The sequence below is a fragment of the Passer domesticus genome, chromosome 24, assembly GCF_036417665.1.
Source record: "Passer domesticus isolate bPasDom1 chromosome 24, bPasDom1.hap1, whole genome shotgun sequence".
In the NCBI taxonomy this organism is placed as follows: domain Eukaryota; kingdom Metazoa; phylum Chordata; class Aves; order Passeriformes; family Passeridae; genus Passer; species Passer domesticus.
Window position 1 is genome coordinate 7,129,149 of NC_087497.1, and position 22,075 is coordinate 7,151,223.

The 22,075-nt window shown below is 54.4% G+C and overlaps 2 protein-coding genes and 1 non-coding gene across 11 annotated transcripts; 2 read left to right on the plus strand and 1 right to left on the minus strand.

The window, feature by feature from the left end:
• Nucleotides 1-176: 176 nt before the first annotated feature.
• RCC1 (regulator of chromosome condensation 1) lies at nt 177-9,270 on the plus strand. Of its 8 annotated transcripts, XM_064398151.1 has the most exons (15): nt 177-244; nt 464-513; nt 918-959; nt 1,283-1,334; nt 2,712-2,783; nt 3,618-3,695; nt 3,861-3,935; nt 4,036-4,223; nt 4,770-4,949; nt 5,033-5,129; nt 6,030-6,152; nt 6,342-6,497; nt 6,813-6,932; nt 7,309-7,461; nt 7,970-9,270. In XM_064398151.1, exons 5-15 carry the CDS (start codon nt 2,780-2,782, stop codon nt 8,143-8,145), a joined length of 1,350 nt encoding a protein of 449 aa, XP_064254221.1. In that variant the 5' UTR covers nt 177-244; nt 464-513; nt 918-959; nt 1,283-1,334; nt 2,712-2,779; the 3' UTR covers nt 8,146-9,270. The 8 variants fall into 8 exon arrangements, with proteins under 8 accessions (XP_064254221.1, XP_064254222.1, XP_064254224.1 ...); XM_064398152.1 differs by lacking the exon at nt 2,712-2,783; XM_064398154.1 differs by lacking the exons at nt 1,283-1,334; nt 2,712-2,783.
• On the plus strand, nt 611-815 carry LOC135285938 (small nucleolar RNA SNORA73 family). The gene has a single exon (XR_010350551.1). It is a non-coding gene; the product is annotated as a small nucleolar RNA SNORA73 family (small nucleolar RNA).
• A 3,619-nt stretch (nt 9,271-12,889) lies between the features above and the next one.
• OPRD1 (opioid receptor delta 1) lies at nt 12,890-21,795 on the minus strand. Of its 2 annotated transcripts, none has more exons than XM_064398161.1 (3): nt 21,652-21,795; nt 15,441-15,790; nt 12,890-14,749 (listed from the first exon to the last, which is right to left on the minus strand). In XM_064398161.1, the coding sequence occupies exons 1-3, from the start codon at nt 21,777-21,779 to the stop codon at nt 14,217-14,219; spliced, it is 1,011 nt and encodes a 336-aa protein (XP_064254231.1). In that variant the 5' UTR covers nt 21,780-21,795; the 3' UTR covers nt 12,890-14,216. The 2 variants fall into 2 exon arrangements, with proteins under 2 accessions (XP_064254231.1, XP_064254230.1); XM_064398160.1 differs by lacking the exon at nt 21,652-21,795 and adding an exon at nt 21,179-21,601.
• Between the last annotated feature and the right edge of the window lie 280 nt (nt 21,796-22,075).

The following is a 22,075-nucleotide window of genomic DNA, read 5'->3' on the forward strand; positions in this document are numbered from 1 at the left end:
AGGCGGCGGCTTTTCGCGCCCTGCCGACTGCGCATGTGCTAACCGTCCTTACAGCCACTGCGCAGGCGCTGCTGGCCCGGCCCCTTCCGCCGGGGGTTGGCCCCGCCGCCGATGCCCATATACGGTTTATCCCCGCCCCTCTCGCGCGACGCACGCGCGCATTTCAGCCCCGCCCCGCGCCCTATAAAAATCGCCTCGCGGCGTGGTTCGGCCTCTTTCCCCGTGAGGAGCAGGAGCTCAGCAGGTAAGGTTCGCTTCACTTTTAACGTTTTTACCCTTTAAACCCTTTGTGTTCCTATGGCGTGAGCTCCTGTTGGCCGCGCAGCACTGCTGTGCCGGAGGATACCCGCTCCATCCCCGCATTAACGCTGAAATGCACCGTGATTTACGCGTGGCTGTGGGCGCTGCGGAGTCACCCCGCGCCCCCTCAGCCGCCCCTCAAGGCCATTTCCTTTCGCTGCAGGTTCCACGAACGCCCGTTAAAGCTTGCTTTGTCCAGCCTGCTCCTCCACCGTGAGTATCTTTGGTGTGGCCCCGCCGCGTGGTTGGCGCTGGGACGCGCGGGAGCCTGGGGACGGTCAAGGCGGTTATAAATTACTAAAACAAAGGTCCAACGTGGATATCCGGAGAAGTCGCTCTCTCTTGGCTCTGTCCGTGTGGCGCATGGGAGCGCAGGCCTTCGGGCCCGTGACGTATAGTCCCGTTCCACGACGTTGGAGAACAAGCCGGGCCCCGAGCCTGCAGCCTGCATATTCCTACTGCTTCTCTGAGCCCTGGGGCCGTTACAGAGGAGACAAACCATGCAGGAAACACTGGCACGCGGGCTGGGACGGGGAGCGCGTGCGGGGCTGGGAGGGAGAAACAAAGACACAGTGTCCTGAGTAAATCCTTAAATTCCTTTTTTTTTTGATTTCCAGTACCAAGGTTGAAAAACCTGAAGTAAAACACGATTCTTGAAGGTAATACATCTGTTTAAAATGTAATACACTGTGTAGTTTCAATGATGTCTGTAGAATAATTGGGTCGGCTTAGTGATAAAATTCCAATCCGGACCATATAGGTGGTAGTAATGCAAGTTCAGATCGCAGGCTCCTAGCTTTGACGATTGTGTTCGATTTTGGGTAGATGGGGAAAAGAAATTCCTGAGTCTTACAGGGGAAAAAAACCGGTCATGAGTACTGGCAGACAGAAAAAAATCTGGAGATACATGTGTACTGAAATTGATGCATTGTGGGACAGAGAAGAAAGAGAAAAAAACACCTTTCTTCTTCCTAAAATGCAGGAACTGCTGAGGTGAAGGAATAAAGAAAAATCCGCCTTTAGTGTGGGAGAGGGTGAGTATATTAAAGGGTCTCCCCAGGCTAGGTGGCTGCCCGACTCCTGTTACTGCAGTAGGTGTAATAAAATGTAGTCACAGAAAGCAAAATGCCATAGAAGCAGGGGTGCGTGAATTCAGGGGTCTTCTAGAGCACGTGCTTGGAGCACGAAAAACGACAACGCGTGGCCGTGGTCCCTTGGTGGGGTGGGATGGGCGCTCCTGGAATTTGCAGAGCAGGGCCTGGAGTTGCACACGTTGTGGGTAAGCTGCTCGGGAAGGAAAGAATGCGGTGAGGGGTTCAAAGAGCTGCTTTTGGGGTGCTTCAAACTGGGGAAGGGGGGGTGGAGGGAGGCATGAGGGATAAGTAAACTAGGCGTGTGCTCTCCTGTGAACTACACTACACAACTTTCACATCGATTCGACCTTCTGGGGCCCGGATGTTGCAAGGAAGAGGGTGGATTATATATGGGATGGGGGTGTGTGTTCAGGCCCTGAAATGCAGCTCTCACTCTCGTGTCCATGTCTGAATCTGTACCCGTCTACAGTAGACAACTCAATAAACTGAACTTGGCTTTGGCTTGGTGTGTGTTTTTGGTGAGTGAATATGAAGGAAAACTTCATGCTCTGGGTGGTGCTTCTTTGTGTGGAAGTGCAGTTCCTGTTTGCTGCTGACCCGTCTCGAAAATAAAGTGTGCAGAAATGCTCTGTGGCACGCTGTTGGGGCTGGATTGGGAGCAGTCCTGCCTTCAGTCCAGGTTTGGGTCATCTAAAACCTTCATACCATCAAGGGCTTGATGGAGTCTGTTAGCCCGGGGTGTGGGTTTAGGGGAAAAAGGGAGGGGATCACACATTGCCCTTGCCCAGAGTGTCGCTGGTGGCTGGGTGTAGGGGATGAACCTGCAGCAGTTTGCGGGGTGTCCTTGGCCCCGAGTGCCCCGGGAGAGGATCAGGGACTGGGTCTGTATCAACAGCGTGAGCCTGGGATAAATGCTCCTTGGTGATGCCTCTCGAGGGTTTTCCGTGGGCTGTGGGTGACCCCTGGGATGACAGTCTGCATAAGCAGAGGAGGCTGGTGTACCAACCAAGATATTAGCTAGGTTCATGACCTTATAAAGTAAAAGGTGGTATGGACAAATGGAGGCCTCTCTACTGGAACAGCAGAATTAATCACTGGAATAAGGGTAATTACATTGCATGAATGGGGAAACTCAAAAGTTTGGTGTCTTCCCATTAACCTGATAAATTTGGTCTCGTTCCAGTTTCAATAGTTAAAAGTATATTTTGTGCTTTGAGAAGCGGTAAGTAGCTGGGCGAGATGGTATCTCAGACTTTCTGGATTTCAATACTCCGTCCTTATCGTTGTTCTGCTGGTTTAATTGCCATTTTTTTGCAGCAGCTCCGTTCCATCGCGGCCGGCTGCGGCCTCGCAGGCTGGAGGCGTCCCTGCCGGTTAGAAGCAGCATGAGTTAGTGACACGGATTTATTGTCCGGGGGCCAGTGTATTGCCAACCGCGAGCCCTGCCTTGTACCGCCTGTCCTTCTGTGCTCTTTGTCCCGTTGTCCTGCCCCACCGGTCCTCACTGCGTCCGTCCGTCCGTCTGTCCGTCCGTCCCGCGGGGTGACCTGGCGGGCGGGGCCGCCGGCCGGCAGGGGGCGCGGCGCCGCCGGGAGCGCGCGCGCGCATGCGCAGAGCGGAGCGCGGCGGAGCCGGCGGGCGGTGAGGGAGCGCGGCGGGGCCGGGCCGGGAGAGCGGCGGGACACGGCGGCGGGGCCGGGCACGGGCATGGGCACGAGGCCGCGGCCGCGGGGGGCCCGCCGAGGCCCGGGCCGTCCTCGGCGCCGCCGGGCGGCCAGCGGGAACACCAGCAGGCAGCGGCAGGAGCGGCCGGTCCGGGCCGTGGCCTGCGCGGCCCCACGTGAGGCGGCGCCGCGGGGAATTCGAACGGCGGGAAGGGGCGGGGGCGGTCTCGGGCCACGCGGAACCGGGAGGGGGTGAGGATGCACGTACGGCTTGGCTCCCATTCTTCCCTTTTCCTCCCTTCTCGTTTTCCTTCTCCTTTCTTTTCCCCTTCCCTCGCTCCTTGCCTGCCTGGACCTGAGATCTTCACATGTGCATGAAGTAGGGAGCACGGATGAAACGCACAAGGGAAAGCTCTGTTTTCCCAGAGCAGGAGAAGGGATCAGTGTTCAAATCCCAACTCAGTCACCAGTCCCTCAGGTGGTTTTTTAGAGTGAAAAAACAGTGAACAACCCGGTTCACCGGGTGGGTGACTCCTTACAGGCTCTTTTTGTCATTTAGATTCCAGGATGCCAGGAAGACGCAGAGAGCAGATTCTGGTGCCAGAAGAAGAGTCTACTGAGACGAAAAAGGTTAAAGGTAAGAAAAAGCCCTTGGAATTTTTCTCCCACTTTCCCAGGGGTGATTTTCACCTAGAAACTTGTTCCCCCATGTTCTTTCTCCCCCTCCCACCCTGCAGTCAGCCACCCATCACACCACTCATAGCCTGGGTCAGGGTAACGTCGGCTCTTTTTTGGCATTTAGATTCCAAGATGTCAGGAAAACGCAGAATGAAGGTCCTGGTGTCAGAAGAATCTACTGAGACGAAAAAGGTTAAAGGTAAGAAATCCCTTGGAGTTTTCCTTCCACTTTGCCAGGGGTGATTCTCACCAGGAAACTTGTACCCCAATGTGTTCTTTCTCCCCCTCCCACCCCGCAGTCAGCCACCCATCACATCGCTCACAGCCTGGGCTGGTGTTGACCCTGGGCCAGGGAAACGTTGGCCAGCTGGGTCTGGGTGAAGACATCATGGAGAGGAAGAAGCCAGCTCTGGTCACGCTGCCGGAGATGGTGGTGCAGGTGGAAGCTGGAGGCATGCACACAGTGTGCCTCAGCCAGACTGGAAAGGTAAGTGCGGTGGGTTTCTGGGATGTGTTCTGGAGCAGGGGGTAGGAATCAGCCACTGCTCTGCCCACATGTTGTTCCAGCTCTAGGGGTGAGCATGGTCTCACATGGACCACAGAATTTTAGGGGGTCAAAAGGATGATGTGAAAGGGGCCTGCGAGAAAATTGGAGAGGGACTTAGGACAAGAGCATGGAGTGATAGGTCAAGGGGGAATGGCTTCCCACTGACAGAGAGTAAATGGGTGACACTGCTATTTTAGATGTGGTACTGGGAAGTTCTTCCCTGTCAGGGTACAGTTCTTCCCTGGTACAGAGAAGCTGTGGCTGCCTCATTGCTGGAAGTATTCCAGCCCAGGTTGGACAGGGTTTAGAGCAACCTCATCTAATGGAAGGTGTTCCTGCCCATGGCAGGAACTTTAAGGTCCTTTCCAACCCAAAGCATTCCATGCTTCTATAATAATTCCGTCTCGTGAGTCTCTGTCCCCTGGCTCCATACTCAGCCTGTTGCCCCTCTGAGCTCCGTCCTGACCACTTACACCAAATCTGCAGATCTACACCTTTGGCTGCAATGATGAAGGTGCCCTGGGACGCGACACCTCGGCTGAAGGGTCTGAGAGCTCTCCGGGGCTGGTGGAGCTGCAGGAGAAGGTGGTGCAGGTGTCGGCGGGGGACAGCCACACGGCCGCGCTGACGGAGGACGGCCGCGTCTTTGTCTGGGGCTCCTTCCGGGTACGCTGATCCCTCTGGTGCTGCAAGCTCTGCTGGTGGCTGCTGCTCCTGTGGCTCATCCCTGTGGCTCTCTCTTCCCTCAGGATAACAACGGAGTGATCGGCTTGCTGGAGCCCATGAAGACGAGCTCTGTTCCTCTGCTGCTCCAGCTCGAAGCCCCTGTTGTCAAAATAGTTTCAGGTGAGCCAGTGTCATTGTTGAGATGGTCCTAACAGAGGAGCACCATGTATTTAAGAAGGCTTCTCTTTTATTTTAGCAGCATGCTGTCTTTTTATACCCTCTTACAAAGTTTACACCTGTTTGTTGGCCACAATAAATCAACATAATGTTCATTGGTGCAAGGTGGTCAACACCACTGTTTTCTGTCAAAATCTAACTGTAGGCCCCCTTGTTTATCTTTTCTTCTTCTCTGTTTCCATGCTGACAGCCTTGATAGAACTCCTTTCAGGGGCAAAAGGTTCTCTTCTTCAACTAACTCTTTCTGACTCACAGACCAGGTTGTGAGCCCCTTCCACAAGCAAGGCCCTGGGGTGTGCAGGGTCAGACAGGTACACGAGGTTGTCACAACCCTGGAGGAACGTCCGTGACCTTTTCCTCCCTCTTGGCTGGTTCCGAGCCTGATACAAGGGTGTACTTGCTGATCTCTGGCTCTTCCAGAGAGCAGACCTTTTAGCCCAAACATATTTTAGCCCCAACACATTCACATATTGAGTTAATATTTGACCAGTCTAATGTAGAATGCCTTCCAAGAGTGGCCTGAACTGTGACCCTGAGGGGCAAGAGCACTTGCTCTCTAATGAGACCTGGGGAAGCTGAGCACAGCAGCCAGGATGCTTGTCCAGGGTGCAGGGGAGTTTGGGGGACACCTGTGTCCTTCTCACCTTCCCAGAAAAACTGCTTTGAATTCCTGGGATCAGGAAGAGGGAGGTCCTGGAGTTTCAGGTGGTGGCACAATTGGTGTTGAGGTATCAAGTGCAGTAAACCCCATAAGCTGGGAGCGAATGGGGTTTACCTGTGGGGTCTCAGCCTCCAGAACTTGCTGAAGATTTCTCCGTAACTTCTCTTTCCTTCCTGTCCCAGGAAATGACCACTTGGTGATGCTGACAGTGGATGGCGACCTGTTCACATGTGGCTGCGGTGAACAGGGCCAGCTGGGCAGAGTGCCAGCACTCTTTGCCAGCCGAGGAGGACGGAGAGGACTGCGTGAGTGGATTTAGTTCTCAGAGGTGCATCCTTTGGCTCTGGCTCTGCCCTTTGCGGAGGAGCAAAGGGACCCAGGCCCTGATGCTCGAGGGCTTACGTGTAATCAGTGATGTAAATGCAGTGAGCCAGATCCTTAGATGCAGGGTGTAAATCCTTAGTCCTTGTATAACGCCTTGTCTCCTGCCCCAGAGCGGATGCTGATCCCCCAGCTTGTCCCTGTCAGAGGCAAAGGGAGAAGAAGCAAAATGCGTTTCCAGGACGCTTTCTGCGGGGCGTATTTCACCTTCGCCGTCACCCGTGAGGGACACATCTATGGATTTGGCCTCTCCAACTACCACCAGCTGGGTGAGCTTCCCCTGTGTCCCTCCACATCTCCTTCAAGTCCACTGCTGCCCTGGCCTGGTGGGGGAGGCTGCTGGGCGCCCCAGAATGTGAACACTGGATGCACCAGAGCTGGAAATGGGGGTGGGGCTCACCCTGCACAGCTCTGGGTTTGGGTCCCAGCCCATGTGCCCACTGGGTTTGAACAGAAATTAGATTTTGGGGCTGGGCAGCTGTATTGGTGTCTGGTAGGGTGAGCCCCAGGGTGGGTGGCTCAGTGCCAGAGCTGTCCATGCACATGGGCCTGATCCACCCGGGTTTGTGCGTCCCACCCTGCAGGGACCCAGGACACCGAGCCCTGCTTCTCCCCGCAGAACCTCACGTGCTTCAAGAACTCCACCAAGTCTTGGGTTGGGTTCTCTGGTGGGCAGCACCACACGGTCTGCGTCGACTCTGAGGGTGAGTGACACTGTGACAGGTGGGCTGGCACTCACACAGCAGGGTGGGGGCATCCCATGGCCCTCAACCTGGCCAGGGAGCTGTTGGGATGAGGGTGATGTGCTGGAGCCCTCCAAGCTCTCAGTGTTCAAGGAAACAAGGTTGGTGTGAGATTGCAGCGAAGGGAAGCTGACAACAGAAACCTGGACTCTGTTGTGAGCTCTGCTCTTGCACCTATCCACTTTACTGATTTTGGGGAGTTGAAGGGTCTCTGTCCCACCCTGCTCCTTCTGGGCGGGTCTCAGGATGTGCTATGGAGGAGTCAGACCTGGGAAGAGGTCCTGGTCTGCTTCTGCCTGCCTCAAGTCTCCTCTCTTGTGTATCTGCTGTGCTCCAGGTAAAGCCTACAGCCTGGGCAGGGCAGAGTATGGCCGGCTGGGCCTTGGCACAGGGGCAGAGGAGAAGAGCACACCCACAGTTATCCCAGAGCTCCCCAGCATCATCTCGGTGGCCTGCGGAGCGTCAGTTGGTTATGCTGTCAGCAGTGATGGTGAGTGCCAGCCTTTGGGAACCCTGCCTTCTGTACTTCATCCCTCCATCCTGCCCTGCATACCATCACCACACCAAAACAGCTGGTTTGGGGCTGGAGCCAGGTCCTGGTGCCCATCACCTGGGGGCAGCTGGGCAGTGGCTGCTCACATGTGTTTGTGGGCCTGTGGCAACAGGGTTGGTCATGTGGTGCTGACCAGGAGGGCGCTGTTGGCCTGACAATCTCTTCTCTGATTCCACTGATGCCAGACCTCTGCTCTGGTGCTGCATCTGCCTGTGTGCAGTGTCTGCAGGAAGGGGGGTTTGGAATGGGCTGTGGGTTTAGTTTTCTCCCCCAAAGGGGTAAAAGTTCCTTGGCTCTGTGGTGGAACACCTGTTTGAGTTGCAAGTGCTCCTCCTCTTCCTCCTGCTTGTATTTTGGACTCATAGAAACACACTGTCTGGGTGCGAGGTGTCCTTCCCATTGTGCAGCCACTTGGAGCTCAAAGCTTGCTTCACCTCTGTTGCAGGACGAGCGTTTGCCTGGGGAATGGGCACTAACTACCAGCTGGGCACCGGGGAGGAGGATGACGTCTGGAGCCCCGTGGAGATGACTGGGAAGCAGCTGGAGAACCGGCGGGTGCTGGCCGTGTCCAGCGGTGGGCAGCACACTGTGCTGCTGGTCAGTGACAAGGAGCAGAGCTGATGAAGTGACGCCGCAGCCGGGACCAGCGGAATCACAGCACCCCCAGACCCCCCACAACTTCTGCCTGCCTTGGGGAGCCGATTACTTGGGGAGGGAGGAGGCTCATGGAGCTCGACCCAGCAGCGCCTGCGAGGCTGGCACAGGGTGCCCATGGGTTCTCTCTGCAAGCTTTTGTCTGTTTTCCTGTGGTGCCCATGTTCTGTCAGCTCCCCGGGTCAGCTTGGTCCTAAACTGATCCCAGTTCTGTGCCTGGATGGATTTCCACTTCTTCTCGTCTGTTTTTTTTAACATTTCCTGGCCCAGCAAAGCTGAGGGTTTTGTTCTTCACTCTGCAATCAGGTTTGGGTAATAGTCTCCCTGAGGTCCCCATGTTCCCCAGATCTGGGTGCTCCCCCACCCCCTTCACCTAAATACACCTCTCTGGCCTGGATTTGTTTGCTGCCACCCCCCAAACCCTTCTGAGCCCATTCCATGTGCCCAGGAATCTATCCAGAGCTTGTGGCTACTGTGGGGATATTGTGCCCAGTGAGGGAGGATGCTGCTGGATGCTGCCCAGCACCGTGTGACCTGCCTCCCACCGCTCAAGCTGAGCCCCCCCAGGCAGTGAGGCAGGAGTAGGTTCCCCACTCCCCATGGCCTGGAGCAGCCGCCTCACCACTGCTTTTTGCAGTGCTGGCCACTCCCTCTTTGCCTTTGGAAACCCAACCAAATCCATCCCACAGGTGGGAACACTGTTACTTTAGTTTTTTCACTTTCCCTTGCTGAGGAAGGAGCTTCATTTACTGTTAGGGCCTTGCTGAGCAGACGCTCAGACCGCAGCTGAGCATGGAGACGCTGGAACAACAGGACTCCTCCCCATTGCCTCCCTGATCCAACTGGTCCTGCTTCCTGTGCCCAGCTTGCTCCATCCTCTCCTTACAGGAGGTGCCTTCCAGGTACCTGGAGTGAGGAGGGGTCTGCAAAGAACTAAATTATAGCAATAGGAGGGGGGGGTATGGGGTTATACAATGGTTCCGAAGGGGTTGGATTTTTTAAAAAAGAAAATGTATTTTGGTTGATGAATCAAGGCAGAAAGGACAAAAAAAGAGATCTTTTAACATTTGGAATAAACTGAGTTTTGATAAACCCAGGCTTTTCCTGCGCTTTGGAGGGCTGGGCAGCTCTCCCGTGGTGACAGTCGGGACAGGGGGCTGCCCTTTGGGGGCTGTCCTGCTCCCGCTGTGTCCCAGTGTCCTGTGGCCGGCAGATGGCAGCAGGAGAACGCGGGACTGGGAGAACTGGGACGGAGAGGGGACGGTCCCTGTCATCCCTCTTCAGTTCCTCGTCTGTCTGATGGGTCACCCCTGGTATCTTTGGGTCTCCAGGAACACGACCAAGCCCGTGGCACAGCTGGAAGGATCCTGGCGTGTCCGTGCTGGGTGCTCCCAGCCAGACCTGTGCGGAGACTGGGAGCCACGGGGCAAATTCCCACACCCTGGTGTGGCTGGAGCCCCAGGTCGCTGTTTACACGTAATTAATTTGGGCAGGAGCAGGTTCCTTAATGAGCCTGGGCACTGAGAGCAGCTCAGGCTGTTGGCAGCTCTGCTGCTCCCGTGTGGGTGAGCTTGGATTTACAATCAGGGATGGCCTCAGTGGGTCTAGCTTTGTCTGGGGGGCACCCACCTCCCATCAGGTGGGTTTGTTCTGGTGCTTGCAGTCCTAGGCTTGCAAAGGACTTTATTCTTCCCTCTAAGCATAAGGGCACGTTGTGTTGTGAGGGATTGAGCCCATATTTTGCCATCACTGCAGGCTGAGCCATGGGGCAATGCTCTCTAATCCTGTGGATAATTCTGCTCCCTGGGGACCATCACCATTTGGTGCTCTTCAGTAAAATGTGACCTGATGGAGAAACTGCTCTTTGACTTGGGCTTCATTCCCAGCAGCATTTATCCAAAAACAGCCTCAGCTACTGGGGAGATCCCACATCCCAGTGCTCCCAGTTCCTCCCTGTCCCCAACACTGGCAGGTTTTTGCATCTATTTCCCACGTTTGGGCAGCAGAAACAGGATCAGAGGTGGCACAACTGTGTGGTCACCACAGGGTTGGATCCTGCCAGGAGCCAATGCAATTCCCTACAGCTCCTGTACGTGTAGAGAAAACAGATCATTCCAAAAAAGATGGGATTGTACCCCTCCCTGAGGGGCTGTTCTTGTTTCTGGAAAGGGGAAGACATGTCTTTGTGAATGGGAAGCTTGCTGGTATGTTCAAGAAACAGGGGAAAAGGGCTGGGGGAGAACAGTAAGATTTAAAATATTCAGAACTGATGAATAAGCAATTGTCTTGGGAACCAGCGACACTTCAGTGGGAAGCTGCTGGAAACTGGGGGAAGGATGAGCCCCCACACAGGGGGGAGAGGGTGGGTGAAGGAAAACAGCTTAATTGAGGAAAGGGAAATGTCTCATTAACAAGGTTTAGTGCTCACAGAATGAGTTGGGGGAATTTGGAGATTAGAAGGAGGAATTTGGGTCCTGTGGAGTGGACCATTGGCTGTGTCAGGATCCAGCCTTAGTCAATGGGGAAGTTTTTCCAGCACTGACCCCTCCAGAGTCTCCCTCATCACCAGCTGGCAGCTCCAATCCCATACTCTGGTCTCCATCTGCTGCTATTGGAGGTACATAAAAGGCTTTTGCTTTATAGACAAAAGCTGGGAAATTGGAATTTGAGGGCTTTAGCATCCATGCAGGATGAGGCCTGGCAGTGTGAAGATCTTTTGGGCCCAGAATAAAAGCACTTTGAGTGTTGTTTGTGGGGTTTGTGATTTTTCCATGTTTTTAAACATGTTGCTGTTTTAGATAGAAAATTTCTGCCTATGCAGTTGTGTTGCAGGATCTGCAGGGAGAGAATTGCATCTTCAGAAGGGTTTGGAGGCTACTGAGATTGTTTTCTTGTTATTCCTTTCCTGCCTGGAAGAGGAAATGAGCTTTGATTATGGCCAAGCTGCCTGTGACGGGGTTTGATGATGGGTCTGCAAGTGACAGCTTGGTCATTGTACTGGGCTGTCTCTCCAGTCATTAAGGCTGTAGCCTGACCAGTATATCCCAGGATAACTGGCACATGCAGTGCTCTGGTGTGGCTCCTGGCAGAAGAGTGTCTTGGGTCTCTTTAGGATGAGAGTTGGGCTGAAATAGGGATGTGGGGGTGTCTCTGCTCCCTCCCCAAACTGCTGACTGTGGGGGGATAGAATGTAAGAAAATAAAGATAGTGCAGAAGGTGATCTCACCCCTGAGCTGCACTGTACCAATTACCAAAGACTAGAACAGGCCTGCCCTTAACAAGCCACAGCTATGTCCAGTGAGGATGAGTGCTATAAAAGAGTGGGTTAGGTGGCTGAGAGGGGAGTTGGGGTTTGTTGGCTGTGCTGTGAAGAAGTCCGTGCTGTAAGGAGCTGCCCATGAGAAATCACCAAAAATGTATGGAACTTTTTGCAATAAGATGACAACAGCTGATGTCCTGTTCCTTTTCCATTACAACAGGCCAAAATAAGGAAAGTCTCATATGGCTCACACAGCTCTTGGGAGCTGGGGAAGGGGATCCTGGCTCCATCCCTGCCTGGAGGAGCTCCAGTGCTCACACAGTATCCCAGACATCCCCCATCCCCTCCCTGCACATTCCTCCCCATCCCATTTGCTCAGGGAATAAAACAGTACAAATTAAGCAGAATTTGTAACTGAAAGGAGAAAAAAAATCCTCTAGGAATTATTCATAGTGATTTTCTTTCCCTGTTAAATGATGAATTGCATGACAAGGATCTCTGTCAAGCTGACAGCCTGGGTCCACCCCAGGCTGCTCTGAGGTCAGGAAGGTGGGAGCTCTCGCTCCTGTCCTCCCCAGGAAAGCCAGATCCATTCATTTCCATCTGCATATTAATGCAATTCCAAAGTCAGCCTAAACCTGCAGACAAAGAAACTGGCATCATCATCATTAATCACAAGCTCAATACATCAGGGTTCATTATTTGGTGAATTAATTGAAGAAAAAAAAAATGGGGAAAGGATGTTTCCTGCAATAACACGATTTTGGGCTGCAAATGTCCCTGAAATAGCTGGTTGGTGTGTGCCAACACAGGTTGCTGCATAATTAATCTGGGCTGGCTGCTAGTTTAACAGGGCTGTGAAATCTCTGAACTGGTGCCTGGCTCAGCTTTCCCAGGGTGCTGGGTAATGGACGGAGGTCCTCGAGTGGTTTTCACATCCACCCTGCACTCCTTTCTGTTGCTTTTCCGCTAAATCCTCATTTGTATTTAAATTACAAATGTAATTTGAGCCAGAATTTGGGTTGTTAGTCTTTTAAAATAAAATTATGTCTTGATAACTGTTGGCAGAAGAGATTTTTGGTAACTGGGGCTTGCAAACAGTCTCAGCTAAAGGGCTTTGGGGGTTCACAAAGGTGAGTTTTTGGAACTTGAATTCAGAATCATGGAATGGCCTGAGTTGGAAGGGACCTTAAAGCCCATCCAGTTTCATGCCTTGACATGTGCAGGGACACCTTCTACTGTCCCAGGGTGCTCCAAGCCCCATCCAACCTGGCCTCGGACACTGCCAGGGATCCAGGGGCAGCCACAGCTGCTCTGGGCACCCTGTGCCAGGTTATCCCCACCCTCACAGGAAAGAATAAATTTAGAGGTAGTTTCATCACTCCCCAGACCACCCCCTGAGCCAGACCTTGCTCATTTTTGATGCCTGGGAGTCACAAGAGAGCTGGAAACTGCTTCCTATTTCTGATTTTATTTTAGGTTAATTTTTAGAAAGCAGGGCTCCTGTACAGAAATGCCACTGTAAGGCAAATATCCCAAGGGCTGGAGCTGGAAATAGTGTCTGAAGCACTTTGTGAGATGCTATGGATGCGGCATATTCAGCTCCATCACACGTGGAGCAGCTGCTGTAGTGGGAGGTGTGACGGGAGGCCTTGGGGTACTTTAATTTCATACAGCTATAGATATACATATATATTTATAAAAGTACACAAAGAGTTCCCTCCAAGCATCCTGGATACAGCATGGCCCGGTCAGGGCAGGATCTCCCAGGGCTGTTTGCCTGCACTAGGATTTGTCCCCAGTTTTCCAGTCCAGCATCACATCCATGTCCAGGGCAGCCTTAGCTGCAGTCAGAGGTCTCTAAATAACACTAACCTAACAATGACATTAACCGTAGAAAGCTTTCTCTGGGAGCACTCCCAGTTTGAGGAACTCCAGGAGAATTTTTACAATGGATCTGGAGCTTTTTGAAAACAGTGTCTCTGAAGTGGCATAAGTTTTTCTTCCCATCTCCATTTGTCTTTTGGACACAGCTCAGAGGGGGATGGAATGAGGTCCCATGATGTGGCAGAGAAAATGGCCTCAAGTCACTCCAGGGAGGATTAGGCTGGATATTAGGGAACATTTCTTCCTTGAAAGGGTTGTCCAGCCCTGGCACAGCTGCCCAGGGCAGTGGTGGAGTAACAATCACTGAAGAGATTTAACCATCACTGTGTGGATGTGGCACTTGGGGACATGGGCTAGTGGTGACCTTTGTAGTCGTAGAGGAACAGTTGAACTTGATGATCTTGGAGGGCTTTTCCAACCTGAACAAATCTGTGATGCTATGATCACCTCCTGGCACAGTTCCTTTCTGCCATGTGAGCGTTTCCCCGTTTGCCATGGGCTGTGGTGTCACCCTGGCCCGTGCAGGAGGACAAGTACATGGACATTGCAGTTCTGGTGCCCTGGGCTCTGCCCAGAGCCGTGTGTTGGAAGGTGACAGCCCCTCGGGGTGTTGTTGGTTCAGGCGGTGGCATCAGTGGAGCATATTTGCCCAACTTGCCTCTTGTTCATGTCCTCTCCCTACATCATTTGGTGAGTCCCAATTCTCCCATTTTTCATTCTCAGGACGTAAAAAGCTTTTGCAGTCAGTCTGTATGCAAACCCAGCAGTGTTACGGAGCAGTGCCCAGCCCAGCACTCTGCTAGAGCTCTGTGGTGGTGACCTGGGTGACTTCTGAGCGCAGCTCATCTGCTCCGCGTGCGCGGCAGCCCCGCTGGGGGCTGCCCACCTCTAGTCATGCCGGCTTGTTGCGGGCCTCAGAAGGGGTGCAGGTGGAGACGTGCTCCCGCGTGGTGGTCCTGGCACGGGAGAAGCTGTTCTGGTCCACACGGGCTCGGAAAGGCAGGCAGAACTCTCGGAAGCACCTCTTGAAGTTTTCATCCAGGAAAGCGTACAGGACAGGGTTGAGGCTGCTGTTGGTGTAGCCCAGAGCGATGCAGAAGTGCAGGCTGGCCACCACATAGGGGTTCTTCTTGTCTATGTCCACCAGCGTCCAGACGATGACGAAGATGTGGATGGGTGTCCAGCAGATGATGAAGGCTGCCACCACCACCAGCACCATGCGAGTGATGCGCCGCAGGTTGCGATCCTTCTCCTTGGAGCCTGAGAGGAGCCGGACGCTCTTCAGGCGAAGGATCATCAGCCCGTAGCAGATGGTGATGACCAGAATGGGGACCAGGAAGGCAAAGATGAAGACACAGATCTTGGTCACAGTGTCCCAGTAGATGGGAGGGTCGGGAAACTGGAGAGTGCACAGGACCACACCGTCTGTAGGAGAGAGGAGGGTCAAAGAGGAAGCTTAGAGTCTGCTGAGAATATTCTGCTCAGTCATGGCTTGTTAAAACCCCAGGGAGATGCATTCCTACCTGCCTGCTCCTGGCAGAGGTTCCCCAGGAGCTCTGTGCTGTCAGACTCCACAAGACACTGAGGGGAGGCAGTGGATGCAGTGACCCTGGAACTTTTTCCTTGCAGAGCCTTCTGGGCCATTCAAGGCCAATCCTCCCTTCTCCCAGCCCCCATGATGGACATCCCCATGTCACATCCACATATCCTCCACTTCCTCAAGATGCCCAGAGCTTTCCTAGCAGCCAAGGACCAGTGTCCCCACACAGGAGCTGCAGATCTTAGGGCCACTTGGAGACTTTGCAGCATCACTGGGTTTTTTTTTAGGCCCCTGCTTTGCATCCCAGGAGGTGGGGAGAGGCACTGGTTGGACTGGAGATGGGGAAAGGTGTGGGATCCCTACCCTTAAGGGGAAGGGAGGACAATTTCTGGGACAGTTTCTAAGATGGGAAATAACACCATGATGCTTTTTCCAAGACAGGGCACATTTATGGTGTCACAGACAGGTGTCCACCACTGACCACAAATCTGCTACAGGACCAGAGGTCAGGTTTGCCAGGTCACCCCTGGGATTGACTGATGGGACAGGAGGGGACGTGTACCCTGAGACACTTGCCTTTTGACTTGGTGACTGCCATGATCATGATGGGCACCCCGATGAGGGAGGAGAGCACCCAGATGCAGACGTTGATGATCTTGGCTTTGGCCGGCGTGCGGAAGTCCAGGGCCTTGACTGGGTGGCACACGGCGATGTAGCGGTCCACGCTCATCATGGTGAGGGTGAAGATGCTGGTGAACATGTTGTAGTAGTCAATAGAGAGCACGACCTTGCAGAGCAGCTCCCCGAAGGGCCAGGTCTCCATGAGGTACTTGGCGCTCTGGAAGGGCAGGGTGCTGGTGGCCACTGCATCAGCCAGAGCCAGGTTGAAGATGTAAATGTTGGTGGCTGTCTTCATCTTGGTGTACCTGGGGGAGAAAGGGCATGTTACAGGTAGTCAGGGCACTCGATGTGATGAGGAGGGGGCACAGCCTGTCTGCTCACGAGGTGACACCAGCCTTGGTGGGCAAAAGTGTTGTGATGTGCCTTTCTGCAGCACCAGGGTGCTTGGCATTTCCCCAAACCAGTTGCGCAATGTCCTTTATCCCCTCAATCCTCCTTCATCTGATTTTCCACCTAGTAAATTGTGATTATCCAGCCTGCATCCCTGTCAAGTTTGCTTGCAGAAATTGGATCGATTACCCCCGGAAACAGGCCATCTGGAAGCAGCCCAATTAGCCAGCCTGGAGCTCCAGAGCCTTTGGGGAAGCCTGCTGTATCCCCCAGGGCATTTGGGAAGGGCTGGCTCTGCTTCTGGTTCTTGTCACACCATGGCAAGAGAAATGCACGGTCCCTCATGTCCAAACATTTCCTGAAGGGATGAGGCAGAGTTATGGCAGATGCCAGAGAAGCAGGGGTGTGTGTGTGTGTCCCAGGAGCATCCAGCCCTGCAAGTGTTGGTCAAAGGGATACTTTGAATGGTCTGGTGGCTTGGAAATAGATACTGAGGGATCTGCTGGGTACCCCCAAAGGGCAACACACATGCGGTGGGAGTGGCTCTGTGGAAGACCCTGCTCTTTGCAGGACTACACCAGCAGCTCCAGCTCTTCCTGTGCTCCCTTCCAGCAAATCCCCATTGCTCAGAGAGCACCCTCCCCGGCCTCAACCTTTTTTAGATATACCCTAATTAATTAACATCAGGGTCAGTTTGCCCAAAACCATCTCTGTGCATGGCTAAACCTGCCTGTAGCAGCACTGGGATAAGGCACAAGGGGGGAGATTACCACTTTGTTGCTGAGATGAAAAGATTGTTTTCCTTGTACTTATAAAGTAGATAGAAAGTGACTTTTCACATGTGTGATAGGGGTAAGACAGTTTTAAACTGACAGAGGGCAGGTTTGAATCAGATATGAGGGTGGTGATAACCTGGCACAGCTTGCCCAGAGAATCTGTGGCTGCCCCATCCCTGGAAGTGTTCCAGGCCAGGTTGGACAGGGCTTGGAGCGACCTGGGACAGTGGAAGGTGTCCTTGCCCATGGCAGAGAGTGGAATGAGATGGGCTTTAAGGTCACTTCCAGTCTAAAGCATTCTAGGATTCTGTGATAATTGGTACAGCTCATCACATGTTGGGGGTACATGAAATAAATTGAGGTGGGGGGATTGAGTGGCTCCCATCACAGGTGGTCCTGCCCTGGCTGCAGCCCAGGACAGCACGTTGGTGTGGTAAAGAGGCTTCTGGAATTGATGGTGCTACCCAATCCCTTCCCCTTATCCTTTCCCCATCTCAGCAGCGTCAGGAGAGAGTGGGGACAGAGACCCACCAAGTTCCATTGTCAATAGAACTGGGAACTGGAGCTGAAAAACTAATTTCTTTCTGGGAGAAAATAGAAAACAGCAGCTTAACCCAGCTCCCAGCTCCAAGAGCATTCCTGTCTCCTTCACCATGGCTGCAAATGGCAGCCCGTTGCCCAAGGGTGGAAATATTCAAGCTGAGCTTTTTTTTGAAATTTAAATATGGCATTAAAAATGTCTTGTCCTTGAAAAGTCCTTTTCCATTCTCTTTAGTGTTATTTTCCAAGCGCTTTTGCAGAAAAGTTTCCTCCCAGGTTAAACAAAAAGCTGAGAATTTGTGGTATTGTCAGGTTTTGCCTCTCCTATGTGAACAGTCAGTTCAGGTAGATTCACACATCTGTGGTCTCTGTTTTTTGAGTAAAATGGTAAAAAAAAAATCTGTTATTCATTCCATGATCTGCCAGATGTGGTTAGCTGTCCTGGGTAAGCACTTCCCAACCCCCTGCCAGATGTGCCAGGGGGACCGGAGGGCCAGAGCTGTCCCCCATGCCCAGGCAGGATGGGGCTGGTGAGGGCAGAGCAGTGACAGGGATGACTGGGACAATGGAGATGGCTGGGATGATGGTGGAGATGACTGGGATGATAATGGGAATGTCTGGGATGATGGGTTGACTCTGCTGATGCATTCAACTTGAATGACAGGGATACCTGGCATGAGGCTGGGGATACCTGGGATGATGGGGTTGATGGGAATGACTTGGGATGGTGATAGGGATGACTGGGAAAATACAGACGGCAATTTAGCTTCTAGCACTGGGGTTTTGGAGCAAGATTCAGCCCCCTCCTGGTTGGGGCTGAGGTTTCAAACCCCTGCACAGGGTGAGGTGTCCATCCTGGTGAACCTCCTGAGCTGCAGATGAAACTGCTGCTCCAGGAAAGAGGTTTATTGCCCACATTAGAGCAAATCATCCACTGCTGCTGATGGACCTCCCCAGGCTGCCAAACCCATTGCAATTAAGTGAGTGCCTTGATTGGGAAGTTATGCACTTGAAGGAACAATCTGGGAAATGTTGATGAAGAGAAGAGATGGGAGGGGATGGGGAAAGCACAGGGCAGCTCCGCATTCCAGTCTCGACTCCCAAGTAGGGATGCCCTCTCCAAACCTCTTGGAAAATAAATAAGTGAAAGAAAACTGAATAATAATGAAAGAAAAAACTCCTGGAGCTGCTAAAAGCCGCTGCCTGCAAGAGCCTGGCTCGACAAAGGCTGCACCCAGCTGTCCCTGCAGCCTGTGTGGGAGCTGGTGGGGGGCTGATGGGCTCAGTGGGGCTGAGGGCACTTGCAGCCCTGAGCTCACAGCTGCAAATTGTTTCCAGGAGTGTTTTTAAAAGCACCTGACAATACAGTGGGCATGGCAGTGCTGGTCAGAGCTGTGCTGGGGAGGGTGCTGGGTGTGCTGGGCTCCCTCCAGATGTGTGGATGGGTTTGGCTGCTCTGGACAGGGATTTATTTGGATTTTGGCTGTGCTTGGCTCATGGTGTGTCCGTTCACAGAGCTATATACCAGGGTCCTGTGTCTGCATCTGCCAGCTCCTGGCACTCATGGACTTTGTGGCAAACTCAGTGTGGTCCCAGAGGTCCCAGACCCCCAGGATGTGCTCCAGACCGCCTGGACCCCCTGCTTGGACCCCAAGGGCACTGAGAGCTGGCACTAGAAGAGCACAAGGCAAACACCCAGAATCTCCCTGGCAGGGAGGTCCAAATCCAAGCTGAGCCCTTTCTTTCACAGACACAGGTCTCCCCTAGTCTGACCTAAACCCTGTCAGCATGGAGCAGCTCTGACAAGAAACTCCAGGTGGCTTTGGCCATGGAAGGGGCGAAGGCATGTGTCCCTGCAGCCCCTCCTGTCCCAGGGGCTTGGAGGATATTTGCTCATTTCATGGGATATTCCCCATCCCTGGAAGTGTTCAAGGCCAGCTTGGACAGGGCTTGGAGCCACCTGGTCTAGTGGAAACAAGATGGTCTATAAGGTCATTTCCAATCCAAACCACTCTGTGATTCTGTGTTTAATTCCATCATCAGTTGGAAAATGCGGGGCTAGAAGGTGTGGCGATGGGATCTGTGGCTGTCAGGCTTGCTAAAACCTTGGTAACATGGAGTTACTCAGTGAGTAAAATAGGGAGGATGTTGTTTGCATATGAAATTACTCTCTTTAAAATGCCTTCCCTCTCCTCTCACAGAAGGAGCTGGAGGGGGTCTAATAACACTCATCCCTCACCCTGACATTGTTCATGGCATCTGTCTCTGCCGCAATTACCTCAATTTGCTTTTTCAGACCAGGGCTCATTTTTGATGCCACTTTGAGTGGGTGAAAAATCCCATTAGGAGTCAGGTCGGGTCAGTGAGTTACTCCCCCATGGCACTCCCTATTGCCCACCCTCTTGGATGGTTAAAAACACACAGAGAGTGGGGAGCAGGGGCAGCAGAGCCTGATGCCAGGGCAATGGGCACTCCAGGGTGGCTCATGGACACGTTTCAGGATGGTTTCCTTCCCTCCATTGAGTCACCACATTTATTTGTGCGCATGCAGTGCCAGGCTGTGCTGACCTCCTGTGATGATAGCTAGGGACTAAAAGGGATAAGGAAATTAGGGTTGAAATGGTTAAAAGTGTGGATTTGGAGGGTTTGTTTAAATCCAGCCACCAGCTCTGGTTTGGCTCTAGGGTTTTGGCCAAGCTAGGGTTACAGCATCACCTGAGGCAATGGAAATTGGAATTACCCCACAGATTCTGAACCTACAGGACCAAGCCCCCACCAGTGCAGAGGGGGTGGCTGTGAAGCCCAGGCACCCAGTGAGACCCTTCTGCTCCCTCCTGCCAGGCTGGAGGTGTTTGGGTCTGTGCCCTCACAGAATGTGACTGCAAGCACAGCCCCATCCTTTGCTGCTGGCAGAGCTGTGGAGGAGCTCTGTCAGCCCTCACTGCTGGCACTGGTCCTGTGGACTGTAAGGCTTGGCTTTATGGTCCCATTTTCCATGTCAACCCATCCTAACCAGGCAGGACCACCCAGTGTCTGGACAAAGGGACTGACGAGATTTTGTACCTTAGCACAAGTGCCTGGCTGGATACAGCAGCATCTTGCCATGCCCCATCTTTATAATGGGGGGCGTTTGGGTCATGCTGTTTGTCCTGGGGTGCAGGGACCCTGCGGACCCTGTCTCTGCCCAGGGAAAGCCTCACCACAGGTGCCCAGGTCTTGGACGCAGCCACAGTAGGTCTCTCGGCTACTGGAGATGGTTCCCCACGCTGAGGGGACCAGAGGACAGCTCAGCTGCTGTGGGAGATGGGGCTGGGCCATGCAGTTCCTGCTCTTTGTTAGAGAAAAGCAGAAGTCAGGCAGCTGCAGGAGGTGCTGGCACAAGAAGGAGCTGGGAATGGGCTGGGTGGGTAATTCCCGCTGATGGAGTGAGGTGGCAGCAGCGGGAACCCACCAGCCCCTGCCTGGGGCGGGGGAGTCTGGACCCACCCTGCAAACAGAGCAGCTCCCAGCCCTGCGCTTCTCTTCCTCACAAAGGACAAGAGGCACCCGCTCGGGGCCGGGCTGTGTCGCCCATGCCCCCTCCCCGTGGCCGAACACAGCTGCCCTGCACTCCCCGAGCTGCCCCCGGCCCGCACGGCCGCTGCTTTCACCCTTGCACAGCTCACACGCACATCCCGGTGCACACCCAGCCCTGCTGCCGCTGCTCGGGGAACGCTCACACGCGGGGCAAACTCACACCTGGTGCACACTCACCGCCGGTTCACACTCACTCTCGGCTCACACTCACTTCTGCTGCTGTTTGGCACGCAGCACACGCTCACACCTTGTCTCAGTGCAAACTCGCTCCCGGTCCTGTCTCAGCCCCGGTGCGCGCTCAGCAGCTCGCACTCCCGTGCGCTGCACCGGCACAGCCTGGCTCCACACCTGCTCACACCTGGTGCGCCCAGGGTGCCCCTTGTCCCTCACACTCCGCAGCCCGGCTCTCACCTGACGATGCCGTACATGACCAGGACGTTGCCCAGCAGCCCCACCACGCACACCACCGAGTAGAGCGCGGTGATGACGACGGCGATGAGGATGGACGCGGCGCTCCTGGCCCGCTGCAGGCCCGTGTCGTTGACGCCGTGCCCGGGCAGGGTGGCCCAGGCGCTGCCGTTGCCCCAGGGGGCGGCGGGCAGCACCGAGGGCAGCACCGAGGGCAGCACCGAGGGCAGCACCGAGGGCACAGCCATGGGCAGCTCCATGGCCCGCGGGCGGCCGCGGCCCCGCTGCAGCCGCCGGGCGCATCCGAGCTCCGCGGGTTCGAGCCCCGCTCCGGCCGGCGCCGCCGCCGCCTCCCGCACCGGCGCTTTATAAACCCGCGTGTCCCCCGAGCCACGTGGGGCCGGGGGCGGCCCTGCTCGCCGCCCGCCCCCTCGCCCGAATGTCCCCCTCCTGCGGTTCTCCCCCTTGCTCCCTACCTGTCTCCCCCGTCCCCGCCTTCCTCCACCTCGGTCGATGGCTGCCGTTCTCCACTCGGCAGGTCCTTGTCTTCCCGTCTTCCCTCCACGCTCCCGTTTCCCCCGCATCCCTGCCTGCCTCGCCCCATGCTTGCATTCCTGCCTACCTTTTCCCCCCACAGCTCCCTCCTTGCTCCCCCCTCCATGCCCCCCCGCCCCCAAGCCTGTCTCTTTCTCCTGCCATCCTCCCCTCCCAGTTCTTCTCAGTCCCTGCCTGACCTCCGCTCTCCCCAATCCCTGCCTCTTTTCCCCTTTTCCCACCGCCCAGTTCCTTACCTTCACCCCCCTCCCTCATTCCTGCCTCTGCCTCTCCTCCCTGCTTGCCCTCCTGATCCCCGTCTCTCCCCCCAATCCCTGCCTGTCGCCCATCCCGGAGCCTGCACGG

Excerpts from the sequence above, each read along its gene's own strand:
- RCC1 (XM_064398150.1), top strand. The coding sequence starts at position 3,102 with ATGGGCACGAGGCCGCGGCCGCGGGGGGCCCGCCGAGGCCCGGGCCGT. Across the intron at positions 3,235-3,617 it reads CGTGGCCTGCGCGGCCCCAC|ATTCCAGGATGCCAGGAAGA; the intron begins GTGAGGCGGCGC and ends TTTGTCATTTAG. Across the intron at positions 6,153-6,341 it reads AGGAGGACGGAGAGGACTGC|AGCGGATGCTGATCCCCCAG; the intron begins GTGAGTGGATTT and ends CTCCTGCCCCAG.
- OPRD1 (XM_064398160.1), bottom strand. The coding sequence starts at position 21,435 with ATGGAGCTGCCCATGGCTGTGCCCTCGGTGCTGCCCTCGGTGCTGCCC. Across the intron at positions 15,791-21,178 it reads GTCATGTACGGCATCGTCAG|GTACACCAAGATGAAGACAG; the intron begins GTGAGAGCCGGG and ends TTTCTCCCCCAG. Across the intron at positions 14,750-15,440 it reads GGCAGTCACCAAGTCAAAAG|ACGGTGTGGTCCTGTGCACT; the intron begins GCAAGTGTCTCA and ends TCTCTCCTACAG.